At 41.3% G+C, this 23,049-nt stretch overlaps 2 protein-coding genes across 8 annotated transcripts; both read right to left on the bottom strand.

Moving 5' to 3' along the window:
* Positions 1–111: 111 nt before the first annotated feature.
* On the bottom strand, positions 112–11,007 carry copz2 (COPI coat complex subunit zeta 2). Of its 6 annotated transcripts, none has more exons than XR_009119526.1 (10): positions 8,466–8,834; positions 8,167–8,251; positions 7,906–8,003; positions 7,097–7,152; positions 6,482–6,559; positions 6,032–6,083; positions 5,326–5,434; positions 3,286–3,324; positions 2,937–2,969; positions 112–1,231 (listed from the first exon to the last, which is right to left on the bottom strand). XR_009119526.1 is itself a non-coding variant. In XM_058048731.1 (10 exons), the coding sequence occupies exons 1-10, from the start codon at positions 10,761–10,763 to the stop codon at positions 1,184–1,186; spliced, it is 576 nt and encodes a 191-aa protein (XP_057904714.1). In that variant the 5' UTR covers positions 10,764–11,007; the 3' UTR covers positions 112–1,183. The 6 variants fall into 6 exon arrangements, 4 of the variants coding, with proteins under 4 accessions (XP_057904714.1, XP_057904716.1, XP_057904713.1 ...); XM_058048731.1 differs by lacking the exon at positions 5,326–5,434 and adding an exon at positions 10,746–11,007 and having other exon boundaries at positions 8,466–8,534; XR_009119525.1 differs by lacking the exon at positions 2,937–2,969.
* Positions 11,008–11,504: 497 nt separating this feature from the next.
* Positions 11,505–21,162, bottom strand: rgs9a (regulator of G protein signaling 9a). Of its 2 annotated transcripts, XM_058050174.1 has the most exons (18): positions 21,066–21,162; positions 20,889–20,972; positions 18,116–18,212; positions 16,510–16,560; positions 16,330–16,436; positions 16,170–16,221; positions 15,667–15,725; positions 15,456–15,532; positions 15,166–15,247; positions 14,641–14,703; positions 13,828–13,857; positions 13,638–13,699; positions 13,387–13,500; positions 13,088–13,203; positions 12,867–12,954; positions 12,406–12,544; positions 12,202–12,284; positions 11,505–11,899 (listed from the first exon to the last, which is right to left on the bottom strand). In XM_058050174.1, the coding sequence occupies exons 3-18, from the start codon at positions 18,201–18,203 to the stop codon at positions 11,743–11,745; spliced, it is 1,368 nt and encodes a 455-aa protein (XP_057906157.1). In that variant the 5' UTR covers positions 18,204–18,212; positions 20,889–20,972; positions 21,066–21,162; the 3' UTR covers positions 11,505–11,742. The 2 variants fall into 2 exon arrangements, with proteins under 2 accessions (XP_057906157.1, XP_057906156.1); XM_058050173.1 differs by lacking the exons at positions 20,889–20,972; positions 21,066–21,162 and adding an exon at positions 18,275–18,512.
* Positions 21,163–23,049: the final 1,887 nt, after the last annotated feature.

Genomic DNA, 23,049 nt, shown 5'->3' with positions numbered 1-23,049 from the left:
AGCTCCTGGACTTTTCCTGGCGGTATTCCTCATCCCACCACACTTGAAGCGATGTGTTGTGAAGCTCTGGAAGTTGCCCACTTCATCCACTATTCAATAAGCAAATAAGTATTTGAGGGTGAGAAAATACTTTATTCTTAGTTCTCCAAATGTCTTCTATTAATTTTTTTTAATGTAAAATATATTTATATAATAACCTCATAACATTTTGAAACTGTGGTCAATAGATGATCAATAAAATAGACATTTCTTTTTAGTTCAAATTTGAACTGTAACATTCTTTGTCAGCATTTGTTTAGCGGCATGAAACTTAATAATAAACACATACTGCACTTTTTCCAAAACAACAAGACAAGACATGGTTTGCATAAATAAACGCTTAACATAGCCCTTCAAAAATAGGTCCATTAAACACAACTCAACACAGCACACATCTCTGTGTAACACTCTTAAATATCTATTTAGATACAAAGTACAGGAATCCCTCGACTCTTTGCGCTTTACGCTATCATGGTTTAAAAAAACAGCACTGTTTTGTGCTTTAATACTGTCTATTAGTTGCAAAAAATATATATTTAGACAAATGATGTGATTTTTTCCCCCTAAATGTATTAAGCATAAAATGGCTAAATGACATAAATTACCAATATAAAGCATACAGAACACACATTCAAAGATATGTAGCTTTCTACACTGGTCACTAGGTGTCAGTAATGTCACACTGATGAGACAACAGCCAAAACCATAAGCAAAAAAACCCCAAAAACATAAAAGGAACACCACCAAGGAACTCTCCAAAGTTTATGTGCGAGTCTACATTATGTCTCATATCTTCTATTATTTATTTTAGCTCTACTATATTAGGTAATAGGAGTGTAAAGTGGATTTTATTTCATGTCTTGAGGGCTCTAATAATAAGCGTATTTAGAAAGTGGTAAACTGGTTTTCTATGCCCTAACTACCGAAATATTCAATTTCTAAATAAATTCACTTATCATGGTTGGGAATGGAACTGATTAACCACCACAAACGAAGGATTACTGTACTTGTTAATATCATCATTATCATCATCATCATCCTCCTGCACTGTGCTGAACAGTGAACCACAAACAGAAACATAAAGAACATGAATCTTTTCCCTTTGGTGTTCCCAGGCTGCTACACAAAGGCTAAGAAAGCTGGTTTATTTCAGTATGGACCATTTGATCTGCTCCTTGGCCGACTGCAACACCTGCAACAATCACACAAAGAGTACAAATAAACTAAACTAAATAATTTAACAATCCTTTAGCGTCATTGCAGTGGTTCATTGAAGCCATGGCCGAGATGGACATACAAAGGGACAGAAAAAAAACTTTTCCTCTTATTCAGTGTGGAAGTGGTATGTTCTTGTGTTCTTTGTCATTCTTCCCCACTCCATTTAGAGGAGTTTAGAGGCTAACTAGTTAGCTCGGTAGCTGGCTATGCTAGCGGCAGCCTACTTTGTTTAAATTCACTTATCACAGTCGGGTCTGGAAGCAATTAACCGCCATAAACTAGGGACCACTTCCATACTCAGACATACGTAGCATTCTGATTGTACAAGTGGATGGACACTTACTGCCCCTGATAATCGCCATCTTGGCTACATAGTGGAAGGGGAAGGACCAGGTTGAGTGGTTGCAATTTACCATGAAAGAGAAGAGAAGGCAGCGGCAGTGGTAATTTCTGCTAAGTGTGCAATGATTGCACCCTCAGGGACCAAAGTACGCAGTGTAGGGAAGCGTGCTGATGGAAGTATTGCATTGAAAAGCAGGCCATTTCTTTTCAATGGTGACACTTTTATGACCATGTGACCTACAGACTTGATGCGTACAAAAGATGCGAATTCTACCGTCATATAGTTTTAGATGAGTGAGATTTCTCCTGTACTTTGGGCGGGAGTGATTTTGCACAGCCATGCAGCATCATCATCATCATCATCATCATCCTGAGGAGTCATGAGAGCAAAAAGCTGTGTGTGCACATTTTCTCTGATGGGAACAAATGGGGAAACTTGCTCCAGTATCTTCTTGTGAGCAGTGAGCGTACTACTACAGTGATATGTGCGCCCCTAGTGGTATGCGATCATATTGCAGGGGGAAGATGATGAGTTCATGGTCATTTCATATTACATCTAGGCCTATATCACGCATGCTCTACAACTACAACTGATAGGGGCACTCTGGGGGTACACAAGAAAAAAAAGGTTGGGGAACACTATACTACTAGTAGCAGTAGTAATAGTAGTAGTACAGTCTAGTTAGTAGGGGTGTCACAAGATCTCACGAGATTGAAACATGACAAGATCCCTCGTTCAGAAAAAAACCTCATTGTGAGCGCTAGTTGTTAGCCGTTTAGTAGCTAGCAGCTGTGGTGTGGCGAGGTGTCACTACGCATGTAACGTAGCGCTTGGGCATAACAATGTCACTGTAGCTTGGTTAATATGCAACTCATATGATGGAAATGGAGCCTTGTTGGCACTTTTATCAGAAGGCTTTATAAGCGGAATAGGTGTGTTCCGTTACATGCATTCTTAGTTGCCTCTTTTTTAGCTGTTTTTATATCTTTAGAACGCACGGAAAAGAGAAAGTCACGTGTGTTGTCATAATAGTCATGTATGTCTCATAAGGATGATAGCCAAAATTCCAAAAAAGTCCACTTTTCCGTTAACCCCTTGGGGCACCGTAGAACAATGGCATGAACGGAGTGAGCCTTCTTCTCAGTCATATAGTCTTTTGTTTCGGTGGGTGGAGGCGGGTCTAGTAGCATACACACAGAGTGCATCTAAATGAGCAAATGTAATATATTAACATATTTTCATTCTACTGTTCTTAAAGTGATGTTAAAATATCGTTCTTGTAGACCCAACCTCGTGTGTGGTCTCGTGACACCCCAAGTAATTAGCCACAACTTACAACGGAAGTGAGAGCCAGCTTGTCGGTTATGTGCTGTCAGGGTTAAAGCAAGAGACAGAAAGAACCTTAATCTGTGAACAAATCCAATATCATCATAAAATATCAAAACACAGCCGTCCCTCGCCAATTTGCGGTTCCATCATGGCTTCCTCTCTGTATCTTTTATAATGAATAAATTGCTGCACGACCGTATGTCTTTAATCAGCAAGTACTTTGAGTGTAAGAGCTTTGTGTGTCAGTCAGCCTCTTAATAACTTAGCATTTGATGAGTCAGCCATGATCATGCAGTACATTAACGTATCAGTGTGTCTTGCAGCTACGACACAAGTATATGTGTGTGTGTGTTTACCTGGGCTACGCTTTGTTCAGACAGTGAATTGTCATCCACCTAAAAAAAACAAAAAGAGACAAGATATGAGACAGAGAGAAAGCCTTTCAACGCATGCAAGTGTAAACATTAGATCGGGTAAATCGGTCGTACACAAAGTGCAAAAGTGACTATAGGGGTGTTATTTCATGTCTAGAGGGCTCTAATAATGTTAAAAATAATATTTAGAAGGTTACAGACAGTTTTTCTGCCTTCTATTTTTCTTATGTCTGCTACATTCATTCACAAGGGTTGCAGGGGGTACACCCTGGACTGGTGGCCAGCCAATCACAGGGCACATATAGACAAACAACCATTCACACTCACATTCATACATATGGACAATTTGGAATCGCCAATTAACCTAGCATGTTTTTGGAATGTGGGAGGAAACCGGAGTACCCGGAGAAAACCCACGCATGCACGGGGAGAACATGCAAACTCCACACAGAGATGGCCGAGGGTGGAATCAAACTCGGGTTTCCTAGCTGAGTGGCCTGTGCGCTAACCACTTCCACATATATTGGGCAATAGGAATGTAGAAAGTAAAGGTGACCGTAGGACTGTTAGGTCATGTCTAATACTGTTAAAAAAGCATATTTAGAAAGTCATAAACATGTTTTCTATGCTCCAACTACAAAAACATTACATTTATTAACATTGAATCCTGTATTGGGACATTCATTTAACATGTTGGGGTCTGGAAATGAGTAGTAAGTCGAGCCTGTTTCCGGTAAACGTTGGTCTCCGCCAAGGCTGCCCTTTGTCACCGATTCTGTTCACAATTTTCATGGACAGAATTTCTAGGCGCAGCCAAGGTGTTGAGGGAGTCCAGTTCGGGGGCCTTAGAATCTCATCTCTGCTATTTGCAGATGATGTGGTTCTTATGGCTTCTTCGGGCTGCGACCTTCAGCGTTTACTGGGACGGTTTGCATCTGAGTGCGAAGCGTCTGGGATGAGACTCAGTACCTCCAAATCAGAGGCCATGGTTCTCAGTCGGAAAAGGGTGGAGTGCTCTCTCCAGGTTGGGAATGAGGTCCTGCCCCAGGTGGAGGAGTTTAAGTATCTCGGGGTCTTGTTCACGAGTGAGGGAAAGTGGGAGCGTGAGGTCGACAGACGGATCGGTGCAGCCTCGGCAGTAATGCGGTCGCTGTACCGGACCGTCGTGGTGAAAAGAGAGCTGAGCCGGAGGGCAAAGCTCTCAATTTTCCGGTCGATCTATGTTCCCACCCTCACCTATGGTCATGAGCTTTGGGTCATGACCGAAAGAATGAGATCGCGGATACAAGCGGCTGAAATGAGTTTCCTCCGTAGGGTAGCTGGAGTCACCCTAAGAGATAGGGTGAGGAGCTCAGCCATCCGGGAGGGGCTCAGAGTAGAGCCGCTTCTCCTTCACATTGAGAGGAGTCAGTTGAGGTGGCTCGGGCATCTAGTCCGGATGCCTCCCGGACGCCTCCCTGGGGAGGTGTTCCGGGCATGCCCAGCCGGGAAAAGGCCCCGGGGCAGACCTAGGACACGCTGGAGGGACTATGTCTCACAGCTGGCCTGGGAACGCCTTGGTGTCCTCCCGGTGGAGCTGGAGGAGGTGGCCGGCGACCGGGAAGTCTGGGCTTCCCTTCTAAAACTGCTGCCCCCGCGACCCGGATAAGCGGAGGAAAATGGATGGATGGATGGGTCTGGAAATGAGGATGATTGTAGTAGTGAAGGGAATTCTTCATGTTCTGAACTGTTATTAACAAAGATTGAATAAATGAAATCCTTTATTCGTGGAATACTTGATGTGGGCCTCACCCTAAAGCCCCCTAAACACCCATTTTACACTTGTCAACTCCCACAGTGCACGTGCAGGGTCTTCTGTTCGATCAAGCTGAATGAACACACAACTTACCTTTTTAGAACATGTCACATGTTAGCGACCAGTGTTATTAATACTCAATCCGCCCATCACAAGCCTTAGCCTCTCTCGGCTCCTGTTAGTCATGGCACTCCTCTCTCTTACCATGCATTCACTATCTCTCTCACCCTTCTTCTGTCCTACTGTCTACAGCAGCTGGCTCCTGTCTGTTTGTCCCTGCAGGTTACCAGTCATGTGATCAAATAGGACAAACCCGTAGGCGGGCTCTGACACGAGCTGGCGCCAATCAGAGACGACAGGGAGAAGAAGAGAAAGGCATTGAGTGTTGGGAAGGAGGCAATGAGAAAAGCTGGAGGATGGCGTGCAACAGGCCAAATACTCATTTATTAAATATTCAATGCATGATTTATTTTTTTCCACCCAAACCCATACCAATAACTTTCTGGATTAGGCTTAGATGAAAGTGTAGTTTGTCCACACCTGGTGGTAAGAAAGACCGGAACAAACTGGGATTTGACCAAGAATGTAGAGGAGAGGAGCTACCTGGCATGGCCCAGAAAGGTGCACTGTATTCGGACACATGTTCCGAGCAGTCTGTGTGCCGCTATGGAGGTCTCTGGCAAACGTTTTCAACTTTTCACAAACCGTGTTGCTGATACGATTTTTTGTGTGTTCCATGTTTTTTCCCCCCTTCATCTGAGAACATTTGGTACATGTAAAACGTTTATTTATATTTACAGCTATTAATGTAATCAGATTTATCGGTATTATGTCATAATTTACTCATAATCAGCCCAATAATTTATGATTATGATTATTTGGCCATGTATTTCAAGGCGAGAGGAGCTTCAGGTAGCAAAATTAAAACCTTACCCTGTAATTGACCTTTTGGATGACCTGTTGGGGATCGCTCTCCAGAATCACCCTGGAAAAGAAATACATTTTTATTTAGTTTATATTTGTAGAACTAATTCAAAACAGATCACTTCATTAGGAGTGCAACAATATGAAAAATCCACGATTCGGTTCGATACTTTAGTGCTATAGTTTGATATTTTTTCCACCTGCTGTGCATACTTGCATGTTATAACTGTAGAAACCTAATAATAGACATACAATAAACACAAAATAAATCAATCACATTTTAATGTAACATATTAAACATTACAATTAGAAAATTATCCAAATACCAACAACCAACCAACTCGCTGTGTGTTAAATGTTAAAAGTTATCGGGCTTGAAAAAAAAAAAAGGTACTATACACCTCTAGAAATAATAATGTCAGATAAAAGATAAAGAATAGGTGGGATGAACATGCTTACCCTCCATCAATGATTTCATCAACAACAAGAAACGCTCCTTCCATGTTGTCGAGTAAACTCCTTCGCTCCACATTTTTTCTGCAGAGAAAAACACAACAAATTGACTCGTTCAAATTCTTGCCTTATAAGTTTACAGTCCAGAATGTTTATGATGAGTAAAAAAAAAAACATGGGAAAGATTCAGAGGGAAATAAATATTTCATTCCACACCAGCAGCAAGCATTAGAATCCAATACTTGTTTCTCCTCAATCATATATAAACCTCGAATATAAAATATTTTTCTGGCTCTGTTACAATAAAACTTGCATAAAAATGATGGATCAGCAGGTGATCAAGTACTTTTATACTGTATCTAGCGTGCACTTCAGTACTCATCCCATTCAGTTCCCATAGCAACCGCATTGCTCACTATTTGGCTGAAAATGTTGCAGTCGCCAGCGAGTGGTCCTGGTGTGCACGCCACACGCATACACGCCTATGCACCCAATGCAACATGAGAAGCGACACGAGAAGCACAGACATGAACACTCTTCTACCAGAGCCAAGCCCCGCCTCCAATGATGCTGCCATGACGATAAGAGCACATACTCCAACATCTTGAATATGTTTATTACCTGAGGATGTGGCTGAGGGAGTCAAACAGGCAGTTGAGTACAGACATCAGCATCAGCTGGATACAAAGAAAACAAATAACAGTCACTTTGGGACACCATGTGTCAAACGCAAGGCCTGGGGGTTCGGCCCGCTGTATCGTTTCATGTGATCGGATGTGATTTTTTTCAAAAATATTATACTCCATAAATATTTTCACTGTATTCTTCATTTGTTCTTGGTAAAATGGGTTTTATGTTATCCATTCATTCATTCATTTTCTACCGCTTTTCCTCACGAGGGTCGCGGGGGGTGCTGGAGCCTATCCCAGCTGTCTTCGGGCAAGAGGCGGGGTACACCCTGGACTGGTCGCCAGCCAATCACAGGGCACATATAGACAAACAACCATTCACACTCACATTCATACCTATGGACAATTTGGAGTCGCCAATTTTTGGAATGTGGGAGGAAACCGGAGTACCCGGAGAAAACCCACGCATGCACAGGGAGAACATGCAAACTCCACACAGAGATAGCCGAGGGTGGAATTGAACCCTGGTCTTCTAGCTGTGAGGTCTGCGCGCTAACCACTCGACCGCCGTGCCGCCTCGGTTTTATGTTATATTAAGCAAAAAAAAAGGAGTGGGATTTTGTGGACTTTTGTTCAAACTGAGTCATCCAATAATTTGACTTCTTTCAATGTAAGTTTGCTGGTAAAAGAAGAGACCATGACAATCCAGTGTGTAATAATGTAATCATGAGGCGTTTTTATGATAATTTCACATCTCATGAGAAAAAATGTCAAAAAGGATGATAATCTTGATGATCTTACCTCGTTCTCCTGAGCGCTGCCGACCACATAGATGAAAAGGTCGATGCTGCTCTTGTAGATGATCGTCATTCCCTCCAGGAAAGCGATTTCATCTAAAGCTTTGATGAAAATATCTTATTTCACGAGCATGGCAAACACTCCTTGAAGGAAGCCAGAACGGGTGTGCTTGCTGTTCATGTACATTTGCTACTTTTTACTGACACTTCAAGTAGGAGTACTGCAGTGTTCTGGGCGAGGGATAAACAACAAAGTAGAACTTACTGTCTGCTTTGTGAGTCTTGTTAAAAATGTTCTTCTCAAAGTTCCTCTGGTCTTTCATGGAGGGGTAAAACTCTGGGTCATAATACTGCAAAAGGTAAGAGGAGAAGTGGAAATGAGACAATTCATTGAGCGAGTACACAATATGGGATGTGAATAGAGATATGCACAATAGAGATATGAGGGAATTATGACCTCATACTGAAATCTGATAAGATTAAAAATACCCACCTTAAAAAACACCACAATATACTTGAAGTAAAAGGCCCCACATAGTAAATATTGCAATATTTTAAGGTTACCTTTGACAGAAGTCTGTTGCCATCATTGTCCAGAATGAAAACAGCTTTGACCGTGTACAGGGAAGCTTCCTGCAACAAAAACACTGCAGTCAAATCCATTCAGTTATAAGCAGAACGGCTGCTTTATATTTCAGAGTGAACTATCTTCATTTGGACTGATATTCCACGACAGGAGGCACGTAGTTGAGCTCAGGAGTAAAATAAGTCAGAGTTCTTGACTTTTCAACCTCCAAACCCTGGCAAGGAACAAAGTTGGATGATTTGGTCCACAGGAGACTTTGATGGTTCCTGCAGACCGAGACTGAATCCAGACTGAGACGTGGACGTAATGAAAGACTCCTTCCGCTTGTCCATTTCTGGCGACGAGCTTTTTAGACCCGGGACAAAGTTCTGTTATGCACTGACTAGCATAAACTCACAGTCTTAGTGTATCACAGAACTTAGACCAGACACTCTGGAGGAAGAGAGAAGAACAGCTCCTCGTATTCATCAATATCGTATTCATTCAAGATGTCGTATTTAGAAGAATAGTTGTCCCTTGTGATATCATGGTTCCATTGTCAAAATGTAATTCATGAATAAATAATGGCAGTTTGGTGGTAGATTATGATCTATCATTCTGTGTGACAGTGGTAAGTTTTTGGTTTCTTAGATTTAGAAGAAATAAATTTGAGGCTAACTGGTTAGCTCCCTAGCTAGCAGCTGTATTGAGTCCCTGTAGCTTCAGAGTTGCAATGTGGTGTAAAGAAAGAACAACAGGAGGTTAAAGGTGACTATAGAGGTGTTATTTCACGTTTACGGGGCTCTAATAATGTTAAAAAGTTTATTTATAAAGGTGGTGTGTCTTATATTCTCTTACTGTTTACTATATTGGGTAGTAGTTGACTGTAGTTCTTTGCTAGCTAATACAGTTACGTCACAAGTCTCACAAACGTTAGCACAAAACAGCTTTCTGTCATTTAATTTTTTCTTAATCAACATATCATGGATATTTTTATAGCCTAATAGTCATAACTTTTGGCACCATGAAATACAACCAAGAAATACACTACTCGGCTTTCTGGAACTACCAGCTAGGAGGGCTTGCGTTGGCAAAATACTGCCACTAGTGGCTGAGTGCTATTACTACGCAACCAGTAGTTGTTTGTAACAGAACCTAAGTTCTGGCATGCTTTCAAACTGTTCATGTGAGCATTAGAACACTAACAAAGAGGAAAATGTTTTACAATTAGTATTTACTATAGTTTTACATACATAAAACAATCCAAAATGCCTATATAAGATGAATGAAAGTGATAAATGAACATTTAGGCTTTATCTTATCTTCCTTAGCTTATCTAATATTATTGTTATTATTAGCATAGCTTGCTAATACATGAAAACAAGAAGTGTAAGTCAACTCTTCCGTCTGTCAATGACGTCATCAACAGTTGACGCTGTAGTTCTTTGCTAGCTAACACAGTTAGCTACAAAACACATTTTTGTAGTTTTACAAGCCTAAAACCATTGTACACACGTATAAACGATGAATCTAAGGGGCTTCACTTGACCTTCCTTAGCTTGCTATTATTATCTTTGTAACGTATCTTGCGAATACATGTAAAGAGGAAGCGGAAGTCAGCTAGCAAGTGGACAGCTCATTGGCTGATGGTAGAAAGGTTTTTCTTTTTTTCCTTACCTTGTTTCATCCATTTTATGACTTGATTGTGATGTATCGTTCAGCTGCGTGTATTTATTGATTGCTGCTAGTAATATTGCACTCATGATGCAAAGGGAGAAAGAGAGAAAAAAGAAGAGAAAAAAGAGAGAGAGAGAGAGGGAGAGAGGAGTGGACGTGGCACTTCCATTTCTACACGTCAACCAAACACACGCAGGCCTGCTGATACATTCAGCATATAGTCCTTTCTATTTATTTAACGTGTGTCTATTGTCATCTTGGGTTTACACCCTGTTGCATTATGGATTATGGCTACTGTAATGGACTAAATAAAAACACAGTAAGTTGGTTGCATACCACGTCGCCTCCTAATGAAACACTTGCACGCTTATATACATGTAATATATATGCAAATCAAAACAAACAGACGTGTCATTCTGAAAGAACCAACGTGTAAGTCATGTCAATCATTTCACTGTAAGCACCGAACTAGCCACTCCACCATATGTCACTTACATGTGATATAACCAAACACATCGCCAGAGCATTTCACATTCCAAATGACACGCATTTTACCACAAATTGTGTATATTCCTTAATCGGTAAACGTTGTGGATGCTCACCAGAGACGAAGAGTCCATCGCCGCCTCGCTGGCTGTGTTGACGTGGACAGTTGGACACCTCTTAGCTGTCACACTGAAGCTTTACCGGAGAGATGTGCGGCTACCGAACGAGTCGTTCAAAATCCGCGAGGTTCTAACTAAATCAGGACTCCCACGTACTCGTTCACTTACTCACCCGCGCTGCCGCTAGCTAAACTGAAAAAAAACAGGAGAGCGGGTTACATGTTGCCACGGCGTGATTCAACCCGGGACAAACCGTGGGAGGCGGAGGATCTTGTTGCGCATGTCCGAGGTTATGCGCACGCGCTCTGTGACGGGTGACTCCAGCGATTCGACTACCCGACTCACTTGAACGACTCATAAAACAGTTAAAGGAATCGCACCGGATCGGGACGGCACACGTCACATGACATGCGCACAGCTGACGCGATGTGTTCACGTGCCCACGTGACCAGCAACTGAGCCTCACTTAAAAAACTTTTGAAATAAATATATATTTGAAATAATCAACTCAACGTAATATTTGTTACAATATATATGTGTGTTTTATCTATAATATACTGTGTATTTCTTCTTGATACAAAGCTTGTGAATTTTATGTCTGTACTCTGCGTTAAAGATGCTAAAAGCAATCCAATATGTCGTACCATAATCTATGTAACCTTTGTGTTGTCACATCTATTATTAATATTATATTTTTAACATTTATCATTAATAAGTTAGTCCATATCAAATGAAAACAAAAACCATAATGGTACTACGGCCTTTTTAATATTATTTCTTCCAACACATACACAACAGCAGGAAGCAGGAAGGTGACTTTGCTCTCTCTCTTAATAAATATGCATCTTGAGTCAAACATTCTAGTGTATATTGCTGTGTAAAAATAATCCAATAGCAACATACAGAAGAGATACTAATCATACTCTAGCCACCTAAGATGTACTGTGTGCATATGGAATATTTTGTGATAGAGGTACGGTCTTTTTTTAATTTATTATTTCTTCCTGTCTATTTTGCTCATCACAGCTTTGACGTCAACAGGAACGGCGGCCGCAGCAGCTTTCGCCTTCTCCTCCTCTTCCTGCTTCCACAGGATGATGGGATGGATGCCTGAGCTTCGGCTGCGAGCGTTTTGCTCCAGCTGGGATGCGCTGCAGTCCAGCAGGGAAAGGGATACATGTCAATCAATGGAAGCGACTGTTTTCCCCCAACTGGTTAATCTCCCCCAAAAGTGTTGGGAAAGTCATTAGTAACTCACTAATTGAATTAGTTTGGCATCAGTAATGCTGTTATTTTTAAACATGTTACTTCCAACACAGATTAGTACTGATTTTTATTTTATTTTTCCAACATAGTATTTACTATATTCAGCTATGGGGAGATGTTATGGAAGACAGTGCTTCCATATACGTACATACTAATGTTACAAGAGGTGGTTGTTTTATCCACTCACCTGAAGTTATGAGCTTCTGGATTGAGTGCCTTCTTCTGGATGTCCTTGTACACGGGAGACTTGAGATAACGGAAGAAAGTATCCTGCATGCAGAGCAGCACATTAACATAAATGGCTTATGTTCCCCTTCAATGTTGCTCCTAGATGAGCTCTGAAGGCACAAAGCTGCTTGTACATTTTGGTGTCCATAAGAATGCACATCACCTTTTTCATGAGCAGGAAGACGTGCGTCTGTGCGGCTTCCAGCACGTAGCGGTGAGGATGCTCCAGACCTTTCACCGTCAGACCCATTGTCCTGCCGTCAATGTTGATCCATCGGGGGGCGCCGGGGGCCAAAAAGGTCCTGAGCGGAAACAAAAATATTACACCTTAAATCTTGAATATCAGAGAAAAATTGTTGGAAGTAGTAAGAGTAAAATAAAGTTGTCATTTTTAGAAAATTTGGTTGGGGAAAGAGTTACAATATGAAAAGAATAAAGTCCGAAAAAAAGGTCCTAATGCAAAAAACACACAATATTTCAGTCAACCGTGACACCCAAGGCATTGCGTCATTACTGTAAATAGAAAGTGTGGGCTAGACTGTCATTGTTGATAAACCATTGAATTCCTGTTGAAGTACTTGGAATAATGAAGCTATTTTCCTTGGCTGTCTCACTCTGGCTTACTTGAAGATGCTTTCAGCTTTGGTGGAGATGGAAGCCGTGGTTCCCCACTTCAGCTCCTCCGCTGCTTCCCAAAAGGCCAAATTCTCTCCTGGAACACACACACGGGTCATAAAGCGTCACTGGGGAGGAAGCACGCGTACGTCTCACAACGTGTGTGTATGCTTTCTCCTAGTGCGCCCGCTTTTCCTGACGTCCCAAAGACAAAGCCACACTCAACGTACCACTGAACTCCTTCTTCAGGAAGACCTTGAAGTCGTCCCGGCCCCGGAGGTCAGTCAGCAGTTCAAACAGGCTGAAGGACCAGCGCTCCACACGCATCTTTGTTGGGACATCCACCCTACCCAAACACACAAGAGCTTTGTTACGTTGATACAGTTGATCTAAGTGGCCCGTAACACAAACCAAAACAACAACAAAAAAAACCACATTTAATAATCAGCCATTTTAGCAGTACTGTATGTTTATATATCCAACTCGTTGGCACGCAGACGCATGAGAATCGTCACATGGTGAGGCTCACCTTCTCATATTGAGATTCCAGTAGGAGTCGTTGTCCGTCTGCCAGGGGTTGCTGGGTAGGCAGGGCGCCAGAAAGGGATCATGGTTTTTATACGTTGTGATGTACTTCACCAATCTGTTGGCCACCAAACCAACAATCACATTCCTTCTTCAACTCGTGCAATGCCTGTCCCTTGTCACAGGACAACTATATGCTCATTTGTCTCCAATAAAACCTGGGAAAAGGCTTAGAAAAAGCAAATGCGCACTTACGCCCCGAGGGAAACGCTAGATTTCACTTTGGACCTCATGATGGCTTGTTGGTAGAACATGTTCTACAACAAAAGGCAACATTTCATCCTATTTTGTCTACATCTTTATTATAATGTTGCAATTTGCTTGGCATAAACACCCACACTCAATACACACACACACAAACACACACGCACATGCTCATACTTACCATACGTCTGTATTGGTCAAACGTAACTTTCTGAAAGACAAAATACATCGCAAATACAAGAATGAAAAAGAGGTGATCAATAACCTCATCTACTTGGTGTCCACAAATACCACAGATTAAGTCCTTTAAATTAAATCAATATAATAAAAAAATCATGTAAAAATAATAAATGCATTAAATGAAATGTTTATCAGTATTCATTTAAATGAATAAATAATGGAATGAAGAAATAAAACATAAAATAAAAAAGGAAATAGTTTTCTGGAATGTAATTAGATTTAAAAAAGGTAATAAAAAACATTAAATGTAAGGTAATTAAATGTTTATAATTTTTTGTAAATGTCATAATAAAATAAAATAAATGAATCATGTAAAAAACAAAATATCGGCATTAGGTTGAATGAAATAAAATGTTTCAATGTGACAGTAGATGAAATAAAGATGAACTGCAGGGCGTTGGTGAGCAGAGCAAGGAAATCTAAGAGAGAGAGAGAGAAAAGACAATGAGTGTGATTAGAGTGACGGGATTACACTTTAGTATACCATAGAACAGAAAAAGCAAAGTAAGACTAAACATATGTTGTAAAGATGTTCTTCCAGTGAAATGACATTTCCTTCCTGCCAAGAACATCTTCCTAATAGTCCATCGCCTCCAATGAGCGAGACCACCTAACATAGTAACTCTTTTACCCGTAAATCTGCACATCTGTCATCGATACAAAGTCGTAACAGCAAGTAAGAAGGCGGCATGTTAGCTAGTACACCAATGAGCACAGTAGTTGTGGAAAAGAGCGAGTGGGTACTGACCTCTACCTCTTCTGTGCTGGGATCTATCAGGCGGTCTGGCCAACTATCCAAAGCACTGTGAGTACGACGCTGGAAGCATCCACAAATCAATACACTGTACAATATGCACACATAATATACAGTACATATGATGCTGATCATCGTATTGCTATTACTATATTCATATCATCAACACTTACAGATATACATGATATAACAGCAATAAGATGATCATCATCATATACAGTACATATGATGATGATCATCTTATTGCTGTTATATTTATATAAATATATATGATGATGATCATCTTATTGCTGTTATATTTATATAAATATATATGATGATGATCATCTTATTGCTGTTATATTTATATAAATATATAAATATAACAGCAATAAGGTGATCATCATCATATACAGTACATATGATGATGATCATCTTATTGCTGTTATATTTATATCATCAACAGTTAGACATACACATACAGTACATATGATGATGATCACCTTATTGCTATTACGCATATTCATATAGTCAACAATAACTTACTGGTGGCCTGTTCACTATCCAATAGGCTCTTTCCTGGCAATCAAACACCACACGATCCGGCTTCTTCCTCTCTCTACCAGCCCTGACACACACACACACACACACACACACACAAAGATGGATTAAGAATGTTATAACAAGTCCAGGTATCAAGTATGAGTATTTATTCATTCTTATTTCTTCCTTTGCTCTTTTGTCTTTCCTCCAAACACAATGCTCCCTACTATGCTACTGCTAAAACCTCAATGCTACTCACTGGTCCTGGTAATAAAGTGAAGGGTATGGCTTACTTGTACTGCTCGGTGGCCTGCATGACGATAAAGTCCCACTTGTAGTTGAACCACTCGTGAAGGTGGTTGTAATGTGCCTGTAAAACACAGACATACGTTGCAAGATGAATTATAGATAAATTATTGGATTCACTATGTTGTGAACATATAATATTGGTGGTACCTGACTGAAGAAACCTATACAGTATTTGTGTATACTGTAGGAATGTACCTGTTCATACGGCTCCAACATGCCTTTCTTGCGGATGTTTCTCTTTGCCAGGTAAATGGCTGCAAAGCAGAAATAGAGTACGGTGATAACATGAATCATTGTCAAACACAACCACCTCTTCTTCATCACTTCTTCTCTGTGCCGCATATATTATATATTAGCTTATTGGGTAATAGGTGTGTAAAGGTGACTATAGGGGTGTTATTTCATGTCTAGGAGACTCTAATAATGCTACAAATGTATTTAGAAGATCATAAACAACTTTGTCTAAAATTCACTAATGATGTCTACTATATTGGGTAACAGTAGTGTAAAGGTGACAATGGGATGTTATTTCAAAGTGTATTTAGAAGGTGGTTAACTGATTTTTTATGCTCGAACTACCACAATATTCGATTCATAAATAAGGACATTCTAGAATCTTCCATAACTTCAATCAAAATAATCATAAGGTATGTGCTTTATTGAGGTTTTATTGCACGCGTAGTGTTGCAGGGACCCACCATAGTCAGTGTCATCTGCAACCCATTTCTGCGTAGGCCAGAAGTACGGAGTCTGAAAAAGAATCAAGTAAGAATGTTCTTACTTTGCAGGCACAGCAATAGACCAATCAATCAGTCTGGTATTTCCTTTGTGTGGAGAAGAATTGCATTTCATTGTCACCTGGAAGCGGTAAAGGCTGCTGTCATTGCACAGGACCAGTTTCTTGTGGTTCTGTAGAGCATAGACGTAACCGTAGGCCAACAGCATGGTTCCAAACGCCTGAGCTTCTACAAAACAAATAACAAGTCAAGATACAGCGGTGATGCGGTGGACTTGGTGTCTGCTACACTTGATATCTACCTTCTGCAGTCACTTTCATCTTGTTAGCGAGCCAAGACACCATGTCTTTGCCTGTATCAATGCACACAAGATTATGCACCACCTCAATCACTGCACTCGGTAGTAGATTCTATGATATTTGTGTCTGTTTTCATAGCTGACTCTTTAGCTGTTGCTTGTCAAATATGAATTATATGCTTTTTCACCTTCTGCATGTGACTGAGATGAAAACTATCTCGTTTATTAGCATATCTGCATGTAGAAAATATCCAAGTGACAACATGGCATCCTTTGATTTGTCTCCATGTGGCAAGCTTTGCTGGGCTCACCCCCGACGGAAGCAGCGCTAGGTGCTAAATCCAAGCATACGGTGCATTTGACTTGCGTGGATAAGATGACCTTTCCCTCACTGGTCTTTGAGCAGATTAAAAAGCCACTTAGGCTTGTAAAGAAGTGCTGCATGTCTCATCCAATCAGGGACTTCCTTATTTAGCCTGCGGCGGCGATAGTGGCGGCTTAGACGACTAAGACAGCTTGTGTTCTCTCTCGGCTTGTTAGAATGCAAGGAAAACGAATGGAAAGCAAAGTCAGCCAGACGTTTTTGTTTTGAAACCATGTTGAGTGAGCTGGATTCAACTTAGCATCATGTCACCATCACACGCGTCTTCTTCACACGGAGCGTTCTTGCGGTATATTGAAGTGTATTGAAGAAAGCATAAAAGCATGGATCCGCTTATCCTTCCTGTTCAGCGTTGCATGGCGGTGGAGTTATGCCGTTTCACCTGACAGTGACGTAACCGGTCTGTCCTAACTTCCCCTGAGCTCACCTGAAACAAACCTTCACTTTCAGAGGGTAGACGTTGTACCAAATGCTCTGAAATTTAGGAGAAAAACCCACTGAGCACATAAAAAACCTTATCAGCCACCAAAAACGCCATGCGGATTTGCTGGGCTAGAGAGAGATACATGACGTAACAAATGCATGGAGCCCACAAAAGAGAAAGGCCATGGACCAGGCCGAGATGAGGAGCTCCCACTATCACGGCTTAGCAAGAAGAGCATGGTCGTTTCAGGGGTATGTAAATGTGACGGGATGGCTGTGTGTGGTGTGCACACAGCCATGCATACACATCCACTCGCTTCCTGCCTAAACAGTCGCATGGAGGGTGACACTCTCGTTTTCCATCCATAAGTTGTTCCTGCTTCCAATAAGAAAACATTCAAACTTAGAACTTCGTTCACTCCATCCGCAGTCAAACTTGGCACACGTCACCATGCCCCTTAGAAGACATCATCACCAGCGCTTGCTTCTTTCATACACAGTATGAACCAGCAAAGTTAAGGATATTTGCTATGCTATATTTGTGCCAATTATGTTTGCAGCAGAATAATGTGCTTTTTTGTGGGATTTTCCCCAAGAAAACTAGGTAAAAGTGACGTTAAATGATCAGTCCATTCATCTGCATTTAACCTAGAATTATAGTCTATAGAATGTGTTTTAATATTTTCGGGTGTCTGGAGTGGATGACTCGAACTGACATTCTTTTCCACAGGAAACTTGATTTGGTTAGTCAGTTACCTTCTGGAACGGATTAATGAGGTGAACAGAGGCACCGGTGTATTTTACCTGCGATGATATGTGGAATGGTGGTGACGTTGAGTTTCTGTTCGGAGCCCTTCAGCCCATCTTTTGGGTCCTGCATGGCGACCACCATTGCCTCCAACTGGAAAAAGGACAAGCAGAGTCTTACCATGGAAACAACCAAGAGCACATTGACACACACACCTTTTTCAGGCAATGCATACGCGGGCGAAAATGCTGTCCCCGGTCCGGACGGGCTGTTCTGATTGTCATGTTTGGAAATGGATGACAACCAGATGCCGAGAAAGAAAGTCCTGCGGGAAAACTTTACCAGAATAAATAGGAAAGTTGGAAAGAGAGACGTGTACGCACAGAAAGGATGAGCAGACTTGCTCCTGCGTGGGATTGTCAAGCAGCAGGGAAGGATGGATTTAGCCGCCGATCACATGCAGGAAGCTCTCATCCTTAAACAAGTAAAGCCCGTCCGACTCTTCCTAACAGATAAACCCCAACTGTTCACAAGTACGATATGGTACTTATGTGCTAAAAAAAAAATCACATTTCTTACTTTCATATTAAAAACACCAAATATTATGACATTTTCCCTAAGTGTTAGTACATAGTTTATTTTAAGAAATGCACTTAAAAAAATTTTTTTTAATTTTTTGTCAGTGGGGTAGAAATTCTACTTTGTTGGCGTACTTTAGGAAATTAATTATTATTATTATTATTATTATTATTAGGTAAAGCGAGTATAGCACTGCTTAATCTTTATGCTCCATAAAAAGACCTACACAATGCACGAGCCATTTTGGGTCCTGCACTGTGTCATTCCGCAGAAATCCGCCAGGGGGCACTGCAGCTCCAGCTTTCAGGCTGTCACATTGAACGAGCCTCCTGGACGCCATGAGTCCACTTTGGCCTGTGCTGTAAGCTGGCATGATGAAAAGCATGGCGTTTCCATTCAGGTGGAGACTGATGGGACTACCAACTAAGTGGACGGGCCACGACTGCCACCAATCACTGCTCCACAACACAGAAACACACCAACCTTTTGGACAGGCTCAACTTATACGGAGCCTGCCGGCTGTACCTCCTAATCATACTCTTTTGTATGGAACGGGTGGGGAACTGATTTGATGTGGAGAGTTCACTGCTGAATACAGTGAACTCGGTGAACCCCAGCCTGTGAAGTTAACAGAAGACGTTAACGTGCGGCATAACAACAACAATTTTGTTTGTTTCTTTCGGGTTTTTCCTGTTCCTGATTACGGATAATGGATGAAATACACAAGACGAGCTGCAGGCCATGAAGTCATGCTGATCAATGAATGATGGACAAAACAACTACAACTATGGTGCCCACCACTTTATGGCCTTTATGTTGCGAGGCGAGGCGACGTCAGGACAGCATTTATTTCACTTCCCAGTACCAAAGCATTACTAGGACCACTGACCATGATTCCATTGATTAAAAGCTGAATAATGCAAGTGGGTTATTGTTGCAAGGCTTTGTAATTTTATATGTATTATTTTACAGAAAACAATTTAAATGACCTAAAATGCCTTCCAAAAATACATACATAAATTTGAAGTCAAATGTAATTATTGAATTATTATTTCATGTAATATTTCTGTCAATTCTTTGGCTAAGAAAAACCCTAAATCACATAAATTAAAATCTAGAAATAAGAAATTTAATTGAAGGGGTTACTGTCAGATGTATGGATTATATTTAGACATTACAACATATGCAATCCAAAATAGAGCAATATCATGATTGGACACTAAACTAAAAATATTGAATTGATTGAAAGCATAGCACATAAAGTGTCATCCATGACTCCAACATGTTCTGAGTGCTTTTTTTAATGTCTTTTAGACATTTGGATTAAGAATGCCATCATGTCAAGAATTGCTGCCATCTTTGTCGAGTCACGTGATCTTGAAGCCAGCTGAAAACAAGTGAAGTTGTTGCGTCCTTGTTCCTCCACACAAACGTGTGAAAAATAACGTGTCACGCGCACCTATGCCGGCGAGACGTATGGGACTGTCTGCGGGCTTATTGACGGAACAATGTGTCAAGCCGCACGTGCGAAGCTGCTCAACGGTGTGCGCCCCTGCATGTGATTGATGGCCAGTCGGCGTATTCCAATTTGCATGGACTGATTGGAAGAATCCAATCAACCTGACAGGGGAGGCCAGGGGGGAGGGGTGTAGGACAAATGAAGAGAAACAAATAGCCGCAAATCTCCCGCGCGAACCGAGGAGCGTCCACCTCTTGTGTGAGGCTTCATGGACGATATCATGTGTTGCATTATGGACTGCCATGCCTGGTTGACACTGTATGACTTTATGACTCAACCAAAGGCTCGTCACCCTCAATAGCAACAGCCCTCCATCATCAAACCACCCGCCTCTATCTGGCTTCCATCTCCCTTTTTGAAGCCACACAGGAGAGTCTGACCTGGATCTGGGCCACCGGGGGACAAACGGAACACACGTCATTGTCAGTGCTGCTCATTTGCTTCAGAGAAAGCGGAGGGTGGGGTGGGGCGGATTTGCAGTCGGAATTATGACTTTATTTGGGACAACATGAGCCACTTTGGTCGAGTAAAATGTGAAGGTATGGGAGATAATACTGAGAGAAGTAATACTTTGTATATTTAATATATGAATGTATGTATACAATTTTATTATTATTATAAAAAAGCAAAAGGTTCTATATAAAACATATTAAATTTATTAATTAATTTATTAATTTGCTATATACAGTATATAGCAGAGTGGAATTTCTGCTAAACTCACACAAACTCACCAAACCTTTGATGGATTATTGTCGCTGCAGTCAGTTTTTCCTCATTCTTTTGCAACATTAGCCATGCTCTCCATGCTGAGGGCTCTTGACGAGGAAAGAAGGAGAAGAAAGTGGCTGCAGCGGTCATGGTGATGATATTGTAATCACATTCTCATCAATGACATGCGCAAATCTCACCTAAGAATAATGACACCTTCAGAGGCAAGCATGGGGGGGACGGGGTCGACACAAGGCGCTCCTCTCCCATTGACGTGGTGGCCATCATCTTCTGTTTCTTGAAAACAAATATCAATTAAACTCCACCAAACAACACTAGATTAACATAATGTCATTCACTCCTTACAAGTATTTAACCCTGATAAGTTGCTGGCAATATAAGCCAGCGAGCTTGTTAGTGAACAATTGACACAAATGAACAGAACATGGAAGAATAAGAGGGTTGGAGGGTCTACAACAAGAGCTCTTGTCCTGTGAAGGGTTTTGCCAAAATATATTTATACAGACAAAACCGTTTTGACCCTCAAGTGCTGCCGTATTAAAAATTAAATTGGTCATGTAGCTTGCTATCTGTCTAGCAAACTAGTGACACTGTTTAAGGAAGACATACCCAAGATTACTTTAGTATCATCCAACCATCTTCTATTCCCTTATCCTCACATGGGTTATCAAACTACAGCTTAAACTTGATTTAGGCTTGCTACATGAGATTTAACGAGTGTTGCATGAGGTGCTTGTCATGTCACATGACCACACCAGCTATTGCAGTGCATTATGAGGCACATAGTATTATTTTGACGTATAATTAGCATCGTCAACGTTAAAGTCATGTTTTGCAGTCTAAATAAAAGTTAAAAAAACACTTGGTCTGCTTCTCAGGGTTAGAAGACAAGCTTAAAAAATCTTTGTATTCAAATAAATGTATTAGAATTGCTTGAGCCGCCATCAAAGTGTCATGTGTATCTTGGGTGTCATTTTAGGACTACAAATAGTTTGTGTTGCTTTTTGGAATGGTTTGCACTTTGTACTAAAGGAAAGAATTCCAATGCTTGTAAGTCTCTGCTGGTAGTACTGGATTGTCAACATACTAGTTCCTTGGCCCAAATGGTTCCATTATTATTCATGTGCCAAATAATCCAAGACGCCTCCCTGGTGAGGTGTTCTGGGCATGCCCAGCCGGGAGAAGGCCTGTGGATGACCTAGGACACGCTGGAGTGATTATGTCTCACAGCTGGCTTGGGGACGCCTTGGTGTCCTCCCGGTGGAACTGGAAGAGATGGCCTGGGACCGAAAGTCTGAGCTTCCTGACTGAGACTGCTGCCCCCACGACCCGGACCTGGATAAGTGGAGGAGAATGGAATGCCAAGTAATTTATATATATAATTTAGATATATATCATTATCACAAGAGGCTGTATATCCCAATATGGATTTTCGGCCATTTCATCCAAACAATACAAGTCCCCACTGTCTACATGGAACATGCATTCATGTGTTTGCACATCCTGTCCCACACAAATGAAAGCCTCACAAATGACCTTTTTGTTTCGCCGCTGCACTTTGTTTGAAGCTTCTAACCAGCCTGCACCGCATTAAGCGCCACTCTGACATCAAGGTAGCATGGTTAGCCAGATTAAAGCGTACAGCTCGGCATGCCGGCTAATATATTAAACAGGCAGGTATTCACTGCCTAAAGCCAAGCAGCTGGGGGGGTGGCGCTTACTTCGCCATCTCAAAGCAAAGCCGGGGCGCCATTTGTTGCTGTGGAGTAGCGGGAAATTGTAACGTTGGTGACTTTAACTTGACATTGTAGCCTTTTACCTGATAAAGTGCTGCCTTTACGAGTGGATAAGTGATGAGAAATCATTTGCTTTAGTGGCTGTAGTGAAGCATGACCCACAGGCACGTGTGCAATGCACACCAGTTGAATGACAACCACACTTCTTCTTCTTTCGGCTTTTCCCTTCAGGGGGAAAACTGCTGTTTGAGCAGAGTCACATTAAACGCATCACTTCAGTGAGGAGTCTAGCGCCTATATCACTGAACACTGCCACCTAGTGGCCAATGTGGAATACTACATTCACAATTCCAATGCTTTTTAAGCCTTGTATTTGTATTTTATTGTAATTTCATTTGATCACTTAGACATTTTTATGCTTGGAAAT

Source organism: Doryrhamphus excisus, chromosome 15, assembly GCF_030265055.1.
Source record: "Doryrhamphus excisus isolate RoL2022-K1 chromosome 15, RoL_Dexc_1.0, whole genome shotgun sequence".
In the NCBI taxonomy this organism is placed as follows: domain Eukaryota; kingdom Metazoa; phylum Chordata; class Actinopteri; order Syngnathiformes; family Syngnathidae; genus Doryrhamphus; species Doryrhamphus excisus.
The sequence above is the reverse complement of the archived record's forward strand: the minus strand, read 5'-3'. Positions and strand labels throughout refer to the sequence as shown.

Coding starts and splice junctions, on each gene's coding strand:
- rgs9a (XM_058050173.1), bottom strand. CDS start 18,343: ATGACAATCAGAACAGCCCGTCCGGACCGGGGACAGCATTTTCGCCCG. Junction 18,213..18,274: donor GTATGCATTGCCTGAAAAAG/GTGTGTGTGTCA, acceptor TCCTTTTTCCAG/TTGGAGGCAATGGTGGTCGC. Junction 15,248..15,455: donor CAGGCCACCGAGCAGTACAA/GTAAGCCATACC, acceptor TGTGTGTGTCAG/GGCTGGTAGAGAGAGGAAGA.
- copz2 (XM_058048730.1), bottom strand. CDS start 8,564: ATGGATTTGACTGCAGTGTTTTTGTTGCAGGAAGCTTCCCTGTACACG. Junction 6,084..6,481: donor GATGAAATCATTGATGGAGG/GTAAGCATGTTC, acceptor TTTCTTTTCCAG/GGTGATTCTGGAGAGCGATC. Junction 1,232..2,936: donor AGCTGGCTCTCACTTCCGTT/GTAAGTTGTGGC, acceptor TGATTGTTGCAG/GTGTTGCAGTCGGCCAAGGA.